Below are 19,774 nucleotides of genomic sequence, written 5' to 3'. Positions count from 1 at the left end.
AAATCTATTGGGACCTATTTAATAGATTATCATAGCTAGTTTATCAAATTAATTAGCCCAGATAAAATGAGAGATAGTCAATAGAACAACAAGCACTTATTTAATTCCTACTAAAACATGCCAAATAATGTACTTAAATGCCGAGAGATGAAAAAATCCCAGGCTCTTTTGGGTGATTCTTAGACCTGGGGAAATTCCAAATTCCTTGTAGCTATCTTTAGCAACCTTAGAGAATCACTGAAGTCAAGTAGCATCATGAGTACTTATAGGGAAAATTATTTATTATATAATTTGGAAATTCTATCTACTGTTTGAATCCAATCTTATGTGATTAAGGGTTGTCTGCACCAAATGTTGTTGAATTCTTGGTCCTGAGTTCACCCAATCTTGTGTTTTGGTTTAGTACAGATTTTTTTGAATGTTAACATTTACTTATATCCATTCAATTTACCTTGCTTTCAAGTTAAGCAAAATTCCTTAATTATATCTATGGGATACCCTTGACTAAATTCTATATAATGTAACCTTCTAAAGCCTAGATGAGAAGGAACAACACATTCTTTCCTGTTTTCTATCCTCTACCAAATGGCCTAATATAGTTCTTTCAGATTTGGGGGTTAATTATCTTTTTTTTTTCTGAGGCAATCATAGTTAAGTGCCTTGTCCAGAGTCACACAGCTAGGAAGTGCTAAGTGTCTGAGGTCAGATTTGAACTCAGGTCCTCCTGACTTCAGGGCTGGTGCTCTATAGCATCTAGCTGTCCCATTGGGGGTTAATTATCATGAACAACACTTACAGAGCTTATAATCTTCTTCTTCTTTCTTCTTTTTTTTTGGGGGGGCTATATTCTGGAGCTACCAGAGATATTAAAATGAGATATAAAATGATATTAAACATATCAGAATTAAAGTTTGTATTGGTGTTTTTCATGTCTTCAGATTCCTTTCTCCTCTTGATGGAAAATGTATCTGTAATTGTGTACTTGAAGTACTTAGGATCTATAGAATTGGAAAAAAATCATTCTTAGGGAACACTGAGATATGAAGCATCAAAGACAAACTAGAAAGGGAGCTCAAATCATGAGTTATTGAATTAAGAACCTATTAGGTGACTGCTTTGTAAATGACTTGAGACTGAGCTAACAATCAATCAACAAGCATTCATTGGCATTTTCTATGTTAAGACTGAGCTAAGTACTGGAATTACAAAAAAAAAAAAAAGTTCCAGGGGGGACCATATATACATATATACTCATATATATACACATACACATATCTGGTCTGAGCGTTCAGGTCACACAGGATGCTTGGAATCATCAGTCTTGTCTGCATATGTTGGCTTCAGGGCATTTGGGGGTCTCCACCTCCCTACCCACTTTCCCAACTAAATTTCTGCCAGATGCTGCAATGCCCAGTTATGACTTTTGTCATCATTTTCACCTTTCAAGATTTTTCTTTTTTCAAGGCTCATCTTAAGGGCCACCTCTTCTGTGTAACTTTCCCTTATTCCTACCAGTCTGAAAGTGATGCCTAAAGGAAAGGAAGAAGGAAAAGCTGTAGAGAAGGAAGGAAGAAAGGGAGGAAGAAGCAGGAAGGCTCATAGGACATGTAGAGCCAAAACATATGGAGGCATTGAGTCATACAGCTTGGAGTGCGAGTAAATGATGGCAACAATTTTGAATCTTGTTCTCTACTGGAGGCAGTTTTTGGCTATTGATATTTCTGTTCATCCTTTTATCTATCCCCTTTCTGAAGAAGCACCCAGTGAAAGGTTCCCTTTTCTATTAGAGTTAGAGATATTAGGTATCATGGCCTGGCAATTCCCCTGTGAAAAGTGAGGGTCACTCAACTGAGAAATAGTTGCCTTTAACAGTCCCTGGACTAAATGAGATTCTTTTTGACTGAGTAATCTGGTATCAGTTTGCTAAAGCCCCTAGCTCATTATTAAAAGCTATAGCCCATGACACAGTATAAGTCAGCTTCTTTCACCTTCTATCAATAGCATATTCTCTATTTTTCTTAAACTTCCTGTTTTAGGCCTTGGTCCCTAAGGACCATTTTTCTACTTTATATTTCCAATATCTGAATCAAAGCCTTGTAAGTAATAAATGCTTGATGAAGATCTGAATTTGACTCCTGGCTTTGAGACTTATTCCCCCTGTTACCTTGAAATCTTCCATGGATCTGTTTCTTCATCTATAAAAATAGTGAATTTGAACTTGATGATTTCAAAAGATCCTTTCTGTAACAAATCTATTATCCTATCTTGTGATGTTCAAGAATGAATGAATGAATCTGGAGTTGTTCCAAATCCAAAATGCCAAAAACTGAGATTCTCAGGACTAATGACTGGTTCTTAGACTGGTTTCTCCTTAAATCTATTTGCAAACCAACAAGTTAAAATTCTTAAAATTTTAGATTGAATTTGTCTGAGTTCAGTATTAAGGTTGAATATTGAAGAAAATTATAGCTTTTAGGAGAAGCCATAATTCTTCTCTATGCTTATTGTTTCCTGTCTTTCCCCTCATGCACCAAAGAAAGCTGAAAACACAGACATCTTGTCACATTATTTATTCTAAACTTGTCCTTTCATCTGAGACAGCTTTTCCTACCCCCTGTCCATCTGCAAATTCTACAGGGATTTTGTGGGCTGGGGAAGAAATGAAGATTTGCTTCAAAGAGCCCTCATGTAAGAAGTGAGGTATTTTATTGGACTGGGTCCTAACAGAGGCTATTTTCTTTCCCTACAAGTCCTGGAAATTCTGATTCCTCTGGCATGAGAAAACACCAGCTTTGGTCATTCTGAATGGAGACACCACCCAGACCAACCAACCTGGAAGTTGGCCTTGTCTTCAGCAAGTGGCTGGGGCATTATTCACACAGGAAGTTTCAGATGGGATTGAGTGTGAAATGAAAATCAGCTGGCATCACTCATCCCATCAGGGAGAACTAGCCAAGCATTTGAATGGTCAATGTGTTCTGAGACTTTTCCTACTGATTGAGGGGTTTAGAGATGTAGCACAAATCCAAAAGAAGAAGAAGGCTGTTGTGTTTTGCCAGGACTAAAGCACTTCCTGGGCAGAGTTGGTAATATTAAAACTAGACAATGGAAAGAATGTTTTGAATCCTTTGATTCATTCTAACTTAGGGAAAGGTGAAGTGCACAGCAGATTCGCATTTCTTTTCCTTCTGTGGGATGATAGAAAAGAAATTTGTTACTCATCCAAAAAGAATCACACACTCCCTTGTATTTCCTATTGCTTTTATTCATGTCACATACAAAGCATATCTATTACTTTTATTTGAATGAGTGAGGCAAAATATGTACCACATGAGAATAGCATTCTATTGGCATTACATAAATAAATATTAAATAAGTTACATTTTGCATAATTCCCCACGTACAAGTATTGAAAATTGTTATAAATTAAATAAATTAAAACAAAAATAAATAACATCTTAAATTATTAATTGGTAGATTGGGCACAATTCCTTAGTCTCATTCCAACCTTTTAGTACCCATATCCTAGATAATTTAAATATGCCTTTGTTTAGAACCAAAGGAGTCATTATAGAACTTGAGTCCTAAGCATAAGAATTGTATTTGTGCTATATGGACAGGTTATCAACAATTTGATTTGATAGGTTATGGTTATCATAAGATATGCAAGTATGGTCTCCTCATACCTTGATGGTTTGGGTTAGATCACTATACTCTTAAATTTGTGATTTATATGAGAATTTAAGGTTTGGGGGAATTTGAGGTTGTACTTTTTAGTAGCATGGGCCTTAAGAAATGAACTCAAATTCCATGTTGTAACCAGGCATGGATATCAGTAGATTGCAAGTTCCTCTGAGGGCAGGGATGTTTTTTGTCCGTATCCCAGGCACTCAAGTCTTTTTGTGTTCTGAACTTTCTAATTCAGAGCACTCAGTGGCAAATTGTGCAACCTAAGAGTATTTAGTAAATATATTGGGGGGGAAAAACAGTGATGAAGGGGCAGCTAGATGACATAGTGGATAGAGCAATAGCTCTGAAGTCAGGAGAATCTGAGTTCAAATGTGGCCTCAGACACTTAATACTTCCTAGCTGTGTGACCTTAGGCAAGTCACTTAACTCCAATTGCCTCAGGAAAAAAAAGTGATAGTGACCATAAGATTTCCAAAGAGTAAAGGAAAATCTAATTACAAAATCATAATCATTTACCTCATGTGCACACTTCCATGACACTGATTCTTTCAAAAGTTCATAGACACAGAGCTGGAAGGGAACTTTAAGAATCTTAGATTTTCAGTCCCCTCATTTTGAAGTTTGAGTTCACTTGAGTTCAAATTAAAGTTTGAGTCACTTAGTTCTTGTAGTTCAGGACTAACTAGGAAATTCTGTTTTCTATTCAAGTACAGCATGATTCTCCAAAGAATTTTCCAGTTGTAAATCTATGATCCCAGAAGAATTTCATATAATAGGGAGGGCATGAAATTGAAATGACAATCTTACCAAGAACAAGCTGCCCAAGTAGCATTCTCTTTCCCCTTGGGAATCTTGCTTTAAGGACATTAGATTGGGATTTTTATTTTTTAATGTCTTGGTATATGTGATGTGGGAATTGTTGATGCATGTGTCCATTCTACATAGTAAGACATCTACTTAATGATCCAAACAAGACTTTTGGGACTTCAGGTGTAAACCAAAGCAGAAGCAGTAGAAAAAATTGTGTAAAACAAAGAAAATATTAATAATCATACTCTAAACCTGATCAAATAAGGAATGATAAGAAAAGCAGAGGTCATCTTAAGCTTAAAGCAGAATTTTTTTTAGGAAAAAAAAATCATTCTTCCAATTTTCACTCATAAAGAAAGACCTTTTAATGAATTCTTAGTAATCTTTTTTACCCATTCAAAAATGATTTGTTTTCTTTGGTCAAAGATTAGTTTTAAAGTCTGAAGAATTATATGTGCATGTAAATAGACACACAAGTATACATATAACATATATGTTTGTGTTTTAAATAAACTGGCTGCTGGGAATAGGGTCTTATACCTGAAATTATATTAATTGTAGTTAATAGGTTCTCATCTAGTCATATCTTTGTAAGTTCAGGAGTATTACCCCAAAGGAAAAAGAAAAAGAATTAGGGTCAAAAAGAAAGGTTAGGTATTCTTCTAAAAATCTGGAGAATACAGTTTAGAGCTTCTTAAGCTTTTTTGTGCCATGAACCCCTTTGGTAGTGTGGTAAAGCTTATGGACTCCTCAGTATAATGTTTTAAATACATGACATAAAATATATAGGATTATAAAATAATCAGGGAAATTGAAAGATAGTTATCAAAATATTTTTAAAAAAGAGAAACAAATTCATGGATCTAAGCTTAAGAAACCATTCTTTAGCATGATCATTAGACATATTAGTTTATTTGTTTAAGTTAGAAATCTTTGATGGGGTCCCTTTTAATCACTTTACTTAAAGTTTTTACTTGTTTCCAAAAGGGAAATTACAATATAATAACTTACGCTGAAGAAGTGTTTGCAAAAATGATCTTATTTATTCTTGCAGCATACTATGAAATATTAAGGGAACAGGTATTATTTTCCCCATTTTGCAGGAAGGGAAAAGAGGTGCACGAACACACACACACACACACACACACACACACACACATACACACACACACACACACAGACATGATAGGACCAAGGTCATATATACAATTAGGTTATAGAGCTTAGACAAAGACATGATAGCATAATATCAAGGAAAGAGTATTGGAGACTGGTTTCAAGTTCCACTAGATGAGTCAATTGCTGATTGATAGGTAACTGAATTGCTGTTTGATTGTGGGCAAGTAAGTCATTTAAATAAACTTTGTGCCTCAGTTTTCCCATCTGCAAAACAAGGGTATTAAAACTCACCCTTCCTGCCTAAAGGGAATTAGGAGTGGATGAAATGAAATAATGTATATGAAAACACTTTGGAAAGTTAAAAGCTCTATATAAATATGTTTTTTTTTATTTTTCTATTAGACTGTGATGCTTTGGAATACCACATATTTCTTAGTCATTCTTCCAGAATGTCTTAATACATAAAAGAATTAAGGATTCACACATACCATGATTCCAAAGTCTTGACAGAAATATCTTGACTGACTGAAGCTGATATTGGAATTAATAAAGGAATATCTTTTGGTACTTTATCATACCAGTTATGAATACTCATAAAAAAGAATTCAGTAAACAAGTGAATGTGGTAAGAGGCATAGAAAGGACCATTGTGCTTCACTGGTGACTCAACATCCATCTCTTATAATGACATCAGAGTAAGGAGAAGTTTTAACAGAGCAGAGAGAAGTTAAGGACCTTAGAACTCAATCATCTAATCCTAGAGTTTTTTATCATTACTTATTTTGTGTCAAGATTCCCTCTGGTAGTTCATAAAATCAATGAATACCTCCAAATATTATTGTTGTTGAGTCATTTTTTAGTTGTCTTGATTTTTTGTGATCCCATTTGGGGTTTTCTTAGTAAAGATACTGGATTAGTTTGCCATTTTTTGTCCCCCTCATTTTACACATAAGGAAACTGAGGCAAGTCAAAATGATTTGATCATAGTAGGCATTGTACCACCTAGCTACTCATAAAATAAAATATATAGAATTGCAAAGGAAACTGAAGTTGAAATATAGTTATCAAAATATATGTATTTGTTTTAAAAAGGTCAAAGACCTTAGACTAAGGACTCTTGATCTAACCCAACCCTCTTATTGTATAGATGATAGATTAGAGAAGAGGAAACCTCCTATGAAGATCTTTGAAAACAGGAAAGAGTTTGCATCAAAATTTTGCTAGAAAACACATGGATAGAATACACATCAAGTCAAAAAATTTTTAAGTTTGTGACTGCTTCTAAGAAGAAATATCTTGTCTTTGGGGTAAATTCTGTTCCTCTATCTCAAGGGAGGTATATTTGCGAAAAGGAAGGAGTAATGGTATGTTTTGAATTATCCATTAGGAGAGGAGGGTGTGACTCAATACCATGTATTATCGTGTTATTGGGGATCTTACTATTTGGAGCTGGAAACGACCATTGCCACTGCAAAAGCAATCCCAAATTTGGAGAATTCAGCAGCTCCAGGAGGAAAGATCACCTTTCAGTCAGCCTCAAAGGCGCAGTTTGTGGCTCCCAAGTATTCTGACTTCTTCTTGTGCTTCATCCACATTTTCCGAAGGATATTGGGAGTTCCACAGCTAGTTCTGCCTGTCAGTGGTACAGACGCTTCTGCTCCCTGGGAAAAGGCTGGATCATCCTCAGGCATCTTCCTGGCCAGTCTTCTAGGTCTAAAGAGAGAAGGAGACGGAACAGAAATAATTTATACTCTCTGTCTCATAGCAATGGTATTGAGTCCCTTTCCTGAGAAGGAGGAGAAGGAACTCTTCTGCTCCTGTTTTCATAATTCTCCCTTTTTCAGGTTAATGCCAGAAGGAAGTTGGGTGGCTAGATTATTCCCTGGAGCAATCCTGAAGGAGCAATACTTCAGAAAGGAAAAACCTTCAACCCTTCCTATGGTCAATTTTAGCATGAATTTAGAATCCTCTATAATCTGATTTCAGTGCTAGTTGTTCCCTCCCCCCTCATCTGGTGCATCAGAGTATGTATGCAGGTTTACTGTTCTTCATTTCAATGGAAGATCCTGGAGGGCAGAGACCATTGCCTTTTTTTTAAACTTCCAAATCTTTGTGTGTGTGTGTGTGTGTGTGTGTATGTGTGTGTGTGTGTGTTAGCAATGTCTGACAAAAGTGCTTGTCTTTTTTTCCCCCATCAAAATGTGTTTTTTTAAGTAGCTTGAGGGATATCCAAGAGTAAAATATTGTGCCCTATTAGTAAAGACTTTATGAGAATCTCTTTGTCACCAACCCTCTCTCCCCCATAACTGTAACTATATACATTATTATTAATTTTTAATTAATTAAGACAACTTTTGTTGTTATTGTTGGGAAAAGGACCAAAACATCCAGGATATCATGATATGCAAGTGAATTGGATTTAAGTGAAGGAAGACTGTGCAAGGTCCCTGCCTCATTTTCCCCTCCAGAACCATCTGGGTCCAGTGGCAAGACTACTGGAAATGGCCCTGGAAGACAACTTTAAATGACAAATAAACTCAGGAGATGCAGACAATTTTAATGTTAATTTATCAGGGGCTAAGAGGCTATTTAGTCACTGCAGCCCTACTGGCAGAAGTGTTTATTGACTTGATGGACTGAAGGCATTCCCAGCTTACTCAGCCTGTTTAAATCCTCACTTTCTTCCAAGCTTCATGCCTTATCTCCAGTTGATAATGACCTTTCTAGGGCCAAATTTTCCTTGAACACTCCTTTGCCTTATCTTATCTACCTTCAATCAATAATCAGTCAGCCAGTATTTTTATGTGCCTACCAAGTACCTGGAACTGTTTGAGAAAGCAAATATAAAGAATGAAACAACCTCTATTCACAAGACATTACCTTGTATCATGTTTATTTGTGTACATTTTATTTCCCAGCAGACGGGGAGTATTTGAAGATCCCTAGTGCCTAAAGTGGCTCACAAATGGTTTTGTTGGTCAGTAATGTCTGACTCTTCCTGAACTGATTTTGGGTTTTCTTGGTAAAAGTACTAAAATGTTTTACCTTTTTCTTTTTCAGCTCATTTTATAAGATGAGGAAACTGAGGTTAGTAGGGTTAAACATTTTAGTACTTTTACCAAATACTTGTTTGGGACTTTATATTTAGCAATGTTTTGTATTTAGCAATTTAGTGCACCAAGCAGTGCTTGGCATAGTAGGCACTGAATAAGTATTTGTCAATTTGATGAGTCATATTTCTAAATGTTTTTATAATTATTGCCTACTATCTTTTTACATATCCCTGAAAGGAGAATCACTGTAATTCACTGGTACTTTATTGAAGATGAACGAATGTTACAAATGCAAGAGCAAAAAAAGGGATAAAAGAGTACTCCTGTGCCTTTATTCTAAGCTACTAATCCTTTAATTGGTTCTGTTTTGGAAAAAAAACAATTATATATATGCATATATACATACATACATACATACATATACATACATACATATATATATATACATGCATATGTATGCAATAATAATAATACAATAAATAATAAAGTTTGATAGACAACAATTGCCTGATAATGTAGGCACTATGCTAGGCACTAGAAATAGAAAGATTAACAATGGATCAGTCCTAGTTTCCAAGTTTAATTTCTATTGCTAGATACTATGTGTATATTATATTTTGTACTATATTACAGACATGCTTATTTGTAGAGGGATCAATTGCTAACAGCAGAGGTGAAGCAGAAAAATTAATTAACAATATTTATTTTAAAAAGCTGGAGATAGAGTAGAGCAAAGGAATTTTAAAAAGTATTTTGTAGATGAATATTTATTTATAAATTTTGTTTCTTTTCCCATAACAAGGAACCCCTGGCTTAATTCACAAGGTAATTTTGATACCAATGTTTTGGGGGCTCCAAAGGGACATAGTATGTACTTATTTACATGGGTATTTGTGTGTTGTCTCTCTCCCTCCCTTAGAATTTAAGTTCCTTGAAGACAGAAACTATTTTTTCTTTTCTTTTTTTTTTTTTTTTTTTTTTTTTGCATCAAATTCCTTACTTCAGGGCTTGGCACCTAGAAAATGCTTAATACGTGTTTGGTGACTGCTTTTAAAAAATCAATAAAAAAATAAAACCAAATTAATATATTGAAATGGATAAATATCACCCAAGTTAATGTATTTATTTCTATCAAAAAATAATTCAGATTAATCCTGAAGAAATGAATGTTGAGGCAACTCTAGAGACTAGAAGTTTATTGCCCTCCTTTGAAGGTGATTTAGGATGGATCAGGTTTTTGAGTAACTGGATGACCTCTGACCTAGGCTACCTGCTACTCTTTATCCTTCTTCCAGAGAGGTATTTGCCAGAAAACCTCAAAAACACAAAGAACTTACTCCTTTGTCAGAGTTCGGTCATTTTCTTCTGTTGCTATTACTTCATTCACAGGAGGTTGTTTCATGGTGATCCTGGGCATGGGTAGTGAGGTCTGAGATATCTGTGTGATGCAGAAAGATGAAAGAAAAGTGTCAGCATATGCTGTGTTTCTGGTAGTATTGATTGAACTTACTTAAAGGGAACCTTTGTAAATTGACTTTTAATAAGTTCAGAGGAAAAGCCAAAAGGGACAAGTGACCATTTAGTGAAACTGCTAGCCTGGAATGAAACAAAATTTGCCACTTGGAATTATCTATGATTTTTCCTTCTCCTTCATCCCCTTTATTTGAATTTATCATCAGGTCCCTTCATCATCCATCCCACAATGATTATCAGGTCAAGGCCTTTGCCACTCTTGTCTGGACTATTATATCAGAACAACTCATATTTATGTGCACCTAAGCATTTGCAAAAGACTTGTTTCTGAAAACCTTGTGATGGAAGGAGCTCAAGTACTATTATCTCCATTTTTGTCATTGTTGTCTTTGTGACCTCATTTTGGGTTTTCTTGGTAAAGATACTGAAGTAGTTTATCATTGCCTTCTCCACCGCATTTTATAGATGGGGAAACTGAGGCAAAGAGGGTTATGATTTGTCCAGGGTCACATAGCTAGTAAAGGTCTGTGGCCAGATTTTAACCTAGAAAGATAAGTTTTTCTGATTCCAGTCCCAGAACTCTACCAACAAAACTACTTGGCTGCCAAATCCATTTTACAGATGACAAAATAAAGGCAGAAGGAGCTTAACTTACTTTGGGCCATATAGCAAAATAAGTATCAAGATTGAAATTCAAATTCAGATCTTCTGATTCCAAGATCAATTTTCTTTCCATTAACCATGACAAGTATTTGTATAGCATTTAATATGTGCCAGGCATTGTGGACAGTGCTTTATAAACATTCTCTCTTTTGATTCTCATAACCTTGGGAGGTAGATCCTATTGTAACCATATGATAGTTGAGAAAAATGAAATAAACAGAGGTTGTTGCTTGACCAAGGACACATATCTAGTAAATATCTGAAATATCTGAAGTTTGATTTGAAATAAAGTCTTCCTGATTCTAGACCAGACACTCCATCCACTATATCATCATGCTGACATGGTGGTCATATAGTTTACACTGCAGTGGTCCTCAAACTTTTTAAATAGGAGGCCATTTCACTGTCCCTCAGACTGTTGGAGGGCCAGACTATAGTAAAAACAAAAGCTCACACTCTGTCTACACCCCTCAGCCCATTTGCCATAACCCGGTGGGCTGCTTAAACATCTTCAGCAGGCCACATATGGTCCACAGGCCATAGTTTGAGAACCCCTGATATACAGGGATAGAGCATATGTTGGCATTTGTAATAATTCCACTTCTTCCTTTCTAAGGCCACCATCTTTGATTTCTGTTTTCTGTCTTCCTTCCCTACCTCCTACCCCCATCCACCCAACTTCAGATGTTGATAAAACCCTCCTGAGAACAATTTTTTAGGTCTAAGTCTTTAGGCATCCTGATTATTGTGAAAGCTGTCCTGTTTTCCCTTGACTTTCAAAGAGTGAGCCCAGAATTAACTCATATGCCATATGAATTTAGGCAAATTTATATAACCTCTTTTTAATGTAGTCTCTTCATTTGTCCACTTGGGGTGATGACACTCAATTAATCTACTTGACAGACAATTGTTGAGGATTAGATGAAATAAAAAGATAGGCCCTCAAGAAGCTTACATTTTAATAAAGGAGACAACTTCCAAGCAAATATATACAAAGCAAGCTGTAAACAGGATAAATAAGAAATAATTAAAAGAGGTAAAAGACACTAGAATTAAGAGGGTTGGGAAAAGCTTCCTATAGAAGATGAGATTTTAGTTGGGATTTAAGGGATGCCAGGGAAATTAGAAATTAGAAAACAGAATTAGTATTCCAGGTACAGGAGACAGCCAGAGAAAATGCTTGAAGTCTAGAGACAGAGTGTCATATTCATGAAGCACACAGGAAGCCAATGCCAAAGAGTATGTGTTAAGGAGTAAGGTGTAAAAATATTGAAAAAATAGAAAAGATTATGGAGGATTTTTAATGCCAAATGGAGGATCCAAGGCAATATGATTGCATAAAAGATATTAATGTCTAAAAGATAAAAGAGGGGAAATAGAATTCATTCAAATGTCAAGGGAATCCGTGATAGAAACATTTAAAAGGAATACTTATCCTAAGTGATTAGGCTGAGTGGTATTTTGTTTTCTTATGAGAATCTTATCGTTCCCTCAGATATAACTTAGAATTAACTAGCTATTCTCAAAATGATTTATTGAATGACTTATAGTAGACATTGGATAGATGCTTGTTGATTGATTTGGCAAAGTGAAGGACCTCCCCTCTTTCCCATTCCAGGCCACCTAGTGTGAGTTAGTAACAAAAGAGGGAACAAAAACATCTTCTGTGTCTGTTTGAAACCAACTTGGCAACATTCCCTATTGCATTAGACCAGTTGCATTAAAACTGAATTGTTTTAAAAGAGAATTGTTGATGACAGTACTATCTAAACTAATCTATTTATTTAGTGCTATACCAAACTCCCAAGAAACTATTTTGCTGACTTAGAAAAAAATAGAACCAAAATTCATCTGGAAGAACAAAAGGTCAAGAATTTCAAAGGAATTAATGAAAAGAAAAGCAAATGAAGGTGGTCTAGCTGTACCAGATCTAAAACTATATTATAAAGCAGCAGTCACCAAAACCATTTGGTATTGGCTAAGAAATAGAGCAGTTGATCAGTGGAATAGGTTAGGTTCACAGAACAAAATAGTCAATAACTATAGCAATCTAGTATTTGACAAACCCAAAGATCCCAACTTTTGGGATAAGAATTCATTATTCAACAAAAACTGCTGGGAAAACTGGAAATTAGTATGGCAGAAATTAAGCATTGACCCACACCTAACACCGTATACCAAGATAAGGTAGAAATGGGTTCATGATCTAGACATAAAGAATGATATAATAAACAAATTAGAAGAACATAGAATAGTTTACCTCTCAGATCTGTGGAGGAGGAAGGAATTTGTGAACAACAAAGAACTAGAGATCATTATTGATCACAAAATAGGTAATTCTGATATATTAAGTTAAAAAGGTTTTGTAAACATAAAACAAATGCAGACAAGATTAGAAGGGAAGCAATAAACTGGGAAAACATTTTTACATTCAAAGGTTCTGATAAAAGCCTCATTTCTAAAATATATAGAGAATTGACTCAAATTTATAATAGTTCAAGCCATTCTCCAATTGATAAATGGTCAAAGGAAATGAACAGACAATTTTCAGATGAAGAAATTGAAACTATTTGTAGTCATATAAAAAGGTGTTCCAAATCACTATTGATCAGAGAAATGCAAATTAAGACAACTCTGAGATACCATTACACACCTGTCAGATTGTCTAAGATGACAGGAAATGATAATGACCAATGCAGGAGGAGATGTGGGAAAACTGAGATACTGATGCATTGTTGGTGGAATTGTGGATGGATCCAACCATTCTGAAGAGCAGTTAAGAACTATGCGCAAAAAGTTATCAAACTGTGCATACTCTTTGATCCAGCAGTGTTTCTATTGGGATTATATCCCAAAGAGATCTAAAAGGAGGGAAAGGGACCCACATGTGCAAAAATGTTTGTGGCAGTCCTTTCTATAGTGGCAAGAAACTGGAAACTGAATGGATGCCCATCAATTGGAGAATGACTGAATAAATTGTGGTATATGAATGTTATGGAATATTATTGTTCTGTAAGAAATGATCAGCAGCATGATTTCATAAAGGCTTGGAGAGAACTGATGCTAAGTGAAATGAGCAGAACCAAGAGTTTGTTATACATGACAACAAGAAGACTATACAACAATCAATTCTGATGGACGTGGCTCTCTTCAACAATGAGATGATTCAAACCAGTGCCACTTGTTCAGTGATGAAGAAAGCCATCTAGACCCAGAGAGAGGACCATAGGAACAGGATGTGGAACACAACATAGCATTCTCACTTTCTCTGTTGTTATTTGCTTGCATTTTGTTTTCTTTCTCAGTTTTTTTCTCCTTTCTTTATCTGATTTTTTTTTGTGCAGCATGAAAACTGTATAAATATGTATACATATATTGAATTTAACATATATTTTGACATATTTAACTTGTATTAGACTACCTGCCAGTTAGGGGAGGGGGTGAGAGGAAGAAGGGAAAAATTTGGAACAAAAAGTTTTGCAAAGGTCAATGTTGAAAAATTACCCATGCATATGTTTTGTAAATAAAAAGCTGTAATTAAAAAATATGTGATATAAAAAAAGAGAATTGTTAATGATATGTAACTATCTCTTGCCCAAAGAGGCCTTATAGTGGGGTAAAAATCAATGTGGTTTTAAAAGTACAGAGGCTCTCAATAGTGAGATGCTTTTCTATCATTCTCAAGTCCAAAGTTAAAGATATCAGTGTGTCTGTTCATGGCATAGGCATAACCCAGCAAATATAGGTAGCTTAATTTATCTTACTTACCAGAGATTTTCCATATGCTCGATTTGCACACAAAATTAATGGTTTGGGTTCAGAAATTCCCACTGCAGAGCAGAACAGAAATAGCATTATCGTTCAGTGGTACCATGTGCCTTGCCTCCCTCTATTTCTGTGTATGGTTCTAGTAGCCAATACTCAATACAAAGTTGGTTAAGGACTTTGTGCTAGTTGCTGAAATCAGAATGCAGAGTGAGAATCTCCAGAAAGGCAAGTGGAAATTTTTTTGGATGTGAGGTGAAATAATCTCTCTTAACACATTTTTGATGGGGAAAGGGAAAAAAAGAATCACTTCTATACCCCTGTAGTTTAGATCTAGGGGTCTAGCATCATGGGAGTTTACCTGATTTGTTTTAGAGAAATGGAAATTGCCTAATTGTCAGAGAGTTCTGTTTTACTAACCTTGGAAATTTATCATAATGTCACAGAAATAAAGAGTTGTAAGGGATCTCAGAGATTGCCTATAATTATAATAATAACAATAGCAACATATTTTTGTACAGTACTTTGAGCTCTGCAAAGTGCTTCCCTCATAATTACTCCCTGAAAATAGACTAATTGAATCCCTGATCAAAGCATGTGAATAACATCCTGACAAGTAATCATCCAGCTGAGTTCTGATATCTAGCAATGGGGAACTTCACTACCAAGATATCAATAGATCAGTGATCACAGGGTCCTTGTGGACTCTTTCTTTGAATAAAAAGAATGCTTTCCTCTGTCAGAGTTATTTCTTTGGAGGAGAACTAGTAGAATTCTGCATGACATGTAGATGAATATAGGTGTCCCCTACTTCCTGAGTCTTCCAAGTCTTCCAAGATCAAAGAGCATCTTATTTTTTAAAAAGGATGCATTCTCTTTCAAAAACAGATTATTTACTGATAAGATTTTGAGGCATGATTATGTCCTTGAACAGTGATTCTCAAAGTATGGTCCAGGGACTGAGACCCCTTTAGGGGGTCTGTGAAATCAAAACCAACTTTTATAATAAAACTAAGACATTTTAATTTCTAATATTCTAAATAATTATAGATATCACTCCCATAATAAACAAAAGCTATTTTAGGAGAAATCTTCAGTAATCTTTTTGAGTGTAGAGGGGTCCTATGACAAAAATTTTGAGAGCCACTGTCTTAGCATATTCCAATGTGATTTCTAATACTGAATACCACCTCTGCCTTTTGGAATATGATGGTAGAGCTATTCAATGGAAAAGAGATATATAACAATTTAAAACAATTTAATGATAGCTGTGGATATTTTCTGGTTCTTTTTTACTCAAGTTAAAATAAAGTCAGACCAGATGGGGATAGAATTTTAAAATGCATTTAAATTGAATGAATTGATAAAGTTAACTTTTGTTGATAAGTGCTTACTAAATTCCTAAAGTCAAGGACTTTTCTTTATTTCTTTTTCTTTCTTCCTTATCTTTAAATTCTTAGGGCCTGGGACAGCTAGGTGATACATAGATTGAGTGCCAAGCCTGAAGTCAGGAAGAATCATCTTCCTCAGTTAAAATATGGCCTCAGACACAGTAATTTTGTGACCCTAGGCAAGTCACTTGATCCTATTTGCCTCAATTTCCTTATCCAGAAAATGAGCTGGAGAAGGAAATGGCAAACTATTCCAAAGTCTTTGCCAAGAAAACCCCAAAAGGGGGTCACAAAAACTTGGAGATGACTGAAGAATGACTCAACAACAAAAAATTCCCAGAGCCTGACACAGTGTCTTGTCCATTGTGGGGAATCTAATAAAAGTTTGTTGAATGTTGTACCCCTTTTGCATTAAACTCCTAGTGCTGCTCATATATAATCCTGCTTATTCTTATGACATTTTAGTAAAGTAGGTCATAGGATCACAAAGTAGAAGGCTTCTAATAGTTAATTCATACTTGCTCTTCCAGATTAGAAAACTGATATCCAAAGGACAAAATATTGCATAGCTTATAAATAGAAAAGCTAGGATTCAAACCTTGGTCTTTTGCTTCTACATCTACTGTTCTTTCTATTACACTCCACACCAGATGGCTTTGTTGGGGCAGATGAAATGTTACTAAATGAAGCCAGTTGTCATTTTTAGGAATCCAAGAAAGTCTTTATTGATTCAGGAAGGACAGTAGACCTTAATTTTATGCTGGATTATAATGAAAATTCAGCAGCCATTTCTTTTAGTTCAGCAAAAAAAGAAAGAAAAAAGGATGCTTAGATCTGAATGCCTATAAAACTCCATTTCACTTATCTCTGGATCAACCTGGACCCTCTTCACGATCAGAGAAATGAATACTTGGATTCACTTGTAGATGATTCATCTTTTGAAAGGAAAGCAAGAAAGACTATGTTGGCTTGAAAAATCTTCATGCAAGTGTATATCCTCTTTCTCTTTTCTTCCTTCTCCACATATGGCAAAGCTTGAATCTGTCAGATTAAGGATCCTGGGGATTAGCTACCTACATTGCTGAAAATCAGACAGATATATAGGATTTCCTAAACTGTGCCAATATTTGAATTGCTGGGATGATATAGGTCAGACTCCCAATTATCACTGATCAGAACTTAACATCTATATGGACATCATGGAATAGGAAGCTAGTGTCACCTAGTTACATATTTCCTGAAAGATAACAGGGCTTACTTACCATGTCTGGTCATAGTTTTGGCCACGGGCTGTCCTTGTTGCCCATTCTGGAGACGGCCAAACCTCCTTTCTTCACTTTCTCTGCAAAAGACCTGAAGTCGATCATTCCTGTGGGGTAGAAGCTCTAAAGGCCCATGGATGTGATAATCAGTAACTGCTACCACCTACAGGTAAGAAAAAGAACTGACTTATTCATACTTTTCATTGAAGAGTTATGGGTCATCTCTTCGAATTAATAAAAAATGTTGTCTTTTTCCTGAATCTGGCTAAAGCATTTTATTGTTCAGTTGTATCTAATGTTTTGTGTCAAATGGTTTTTTGTTGTTGTTGTTGTTGTTTTTTGCAAAGATACTTGGAGCAATTTTCTCCTTCAGTGGATTAAGGCAGAGAATAAAAACCTTTGCCTAAAGTCACATAATATTTGCACAAAGTCACAGTAAGAACCTGAGGCTAAATTTGCACTAAAGTCTTCCTGACTTTAGGTCCACTGCTCTACCTACTAGGCCAACTACCTGCCTAGAAATTCAATCCTTTAAAAAGAATTGGAGAAAACTTTCCTTTGACTTAATGTTGATTAAAATTAGTCACATTATCTCAGATTTGGAAGAAATCTCAATGATCTTCTAGGCAAACCCTTACATACAGATATCTTTAAATACATCCATGACAAATGACCATCTAGCTTCTGCTTGAAGATGTCTAGTGACAGGGAACTCACTATCTTCTTTCTATTCCCATTTAGGATGATTTTTTTTTCATTATTATATCAATACCATTCTTTCTGAAAATTCTACCCATTAATATTAATTTTGAACTCTGAGAATAAAAAGTCCCTCTCATTTTAAAATATTAAACTATTTCATTGAAACTCTCAATCCCTTCTGAAATCTCTTCTTCATCTTCTATATCTACACATGCTTTGAATAACCTTTATATGGCATGAATTTGAGTCCATAAGGGTTCTCATTAATGCTCTCTATTTTTTTTCTGAAAAGAAGAAAAGTCCTTTACTCTGGAAATGGGGGGGGGGAAATCACTAACAGAAAAGTGATTCACAAGATAAGTAAGGTGATTATAAGAAAAATCAGGTGACTTTATATTCTAGTCACATGGCCCAGATGAACCACATCTTCCGTTTTTGATAGGTATAGCAGATGTGAGTAATTGTTGGTAGCATATGACAGATTTTGGAAAACAAGATACTACAGAATGTGTTCTTGATGTTCAGTTGTTTCAATCATATTCAATCCTTCATGTCCCTATTTGGTATTTTCTTGGCAAAGATACTGAAGTGGTTTGCTATTTCTTTTTCCAGCTCATTTTATAGATGAGGAAATTGAGGCAAACTGGTTAACTAACTTGGCCAGGTAGTACCTGAGGCCAGATTTCAGCTCAGGAAGATGTGCCTTTCTGATTCCAAGCCATGCGCTTTATTTACAGGGCTACTTCAGAACAGTAGAAGGGCAAATGTCACCCTGATTTCAAAAGAGGGAAAAGGAAAGTGTTTGCAAACTATAGGCCCAGTTTGATTTCAGTTCTGGGGGAAATTCTTGAAAGGATCACTAAAAAGGTGATTGGAATACATCTAGAAAAGGAAAGCTGAGTGATTACAACGAGGTTACATGGGAATCAGTAAGAACAAGTCATGCCAGATTGATATCATTACATTGGGGGGAGGGAATTACTAAACTAGTAGATAAGGGGAATGCTGTGGGAATAGTTTACCTAGATTTAGCAAAAATTTTGATAAAATATCTCATACTATTCTTGCAAAGAAAATAGAGATATAGAATTAGGCAAGTAACCCAATCAGATGTATTCAAAACTGGTTGAATGACTGGGTCAAAGAGTAGTTATTAAAATCTCAGTGTCTGTGGCAAGAGGCTTTGAGTGGAGTACCTCAAGAAACCATATTTGGTCCTGTGCCATTTAATATTTTTATCTATGGATTGGATAAAGGCACAAATAGTATGCTCATCAAATTTGCAACTGGCACAGAACTGAAGGAATAGTTAATTGCTGGTGACAGAGAATTCAAAAGATTCTTGAAAGTCTAGACTCTAGAGTACTGGGCTGCATCTAATACAATGGAACTCAATAGGGATAAATGGAAATTCTTATACTTTGGCACAAAAAAATTAACTCCATAATTATAATGTAGGGAAGGTATTAATAGACAGAAATTGTTCTGAAAAAGATCTGGGGATTTTAATGGGTGCAAGCTCAATAGGAGTTGTAATGTGGGAACCAATACAGCCAAGGGATATATAGCTTCCAGTAATAGTTTAGAGAGCTATGTGTTAAGCAATACAATAACAGAATCCCGGAGTGTCAAAAGGGGGGAAAACAGCCTTGACAAATTCATGACATAGGAAGATCAGTTGGACATGTTTACCTTGGTAACAGAAGAGACTCAGAGGGAGTCTGATACGTTTGTTCACGTCTTTGAAGAGCTATTTTGTGGAGGAAGAAGGAAACTTGTTCTCTTTGGTTCAAGAGGTCAGAAGTAGAAATAATGGTTGGAAGCTCTAGGGATGCTAATTTGAACT

At 35.5% G+C, this 19,774-nt stretch overlaps 1 protein-coding gene across 1 annotated transcript in view; it reads right to left on the bottom strand.

Moving 5' to 3' along the window:
- Positions 1-5,998: 5,998 nt before the first annotated feature.
- VXN (vexin) overlaps positions 5,999-19,774 on the bottom strand; it is a 32,012-nt gene continuing 18,236 nt past the window's right edge. The window contains exons 3-6 of the mRNA XM_074278802.1: positions 17,227-17,389; positions 14,577-14,638; positions 10,010-10,110; positions 5,999-7,332 (exon numbers count right to left, since the gene is read on the bottom strand). Coding sequence (XP_074134903.1) covers positions 7,146-7,332; positions 10,010-10,110; positions 14,577-14,638; positions 17,227-17,389 — 513 coding nt within the window. The 3' untranslated portion in view covers positions 5,999-7,145. The remainder of the gene's footprint in view (positions 7,333-10,009; positions 10,111-14,576; positions 14,639-17,226; positions 17,390-19,774) is intronic.

Source organism: Sminthopsis crassicaudata, chromosome 1, assembly GCF_048593235.1.
Source record: "Sminthopsis crassicaudata isolate SCR6 chromosome 1, ASM4859323v1, whole genome shotgun sequence".
NCBI classification, from domain to species: domain Eukaryota; kingdom Metazoa; phylum Chordata; class Mammalia; order Dasyuromorphia; family Dasyuridae; genus Sminthopsis; species Sminthopsis crassicaudata.
Note: the sequence above shows the minus strand (reverse complement) of the source record. Positions and strands in the feature narration are given on the sequence as shown.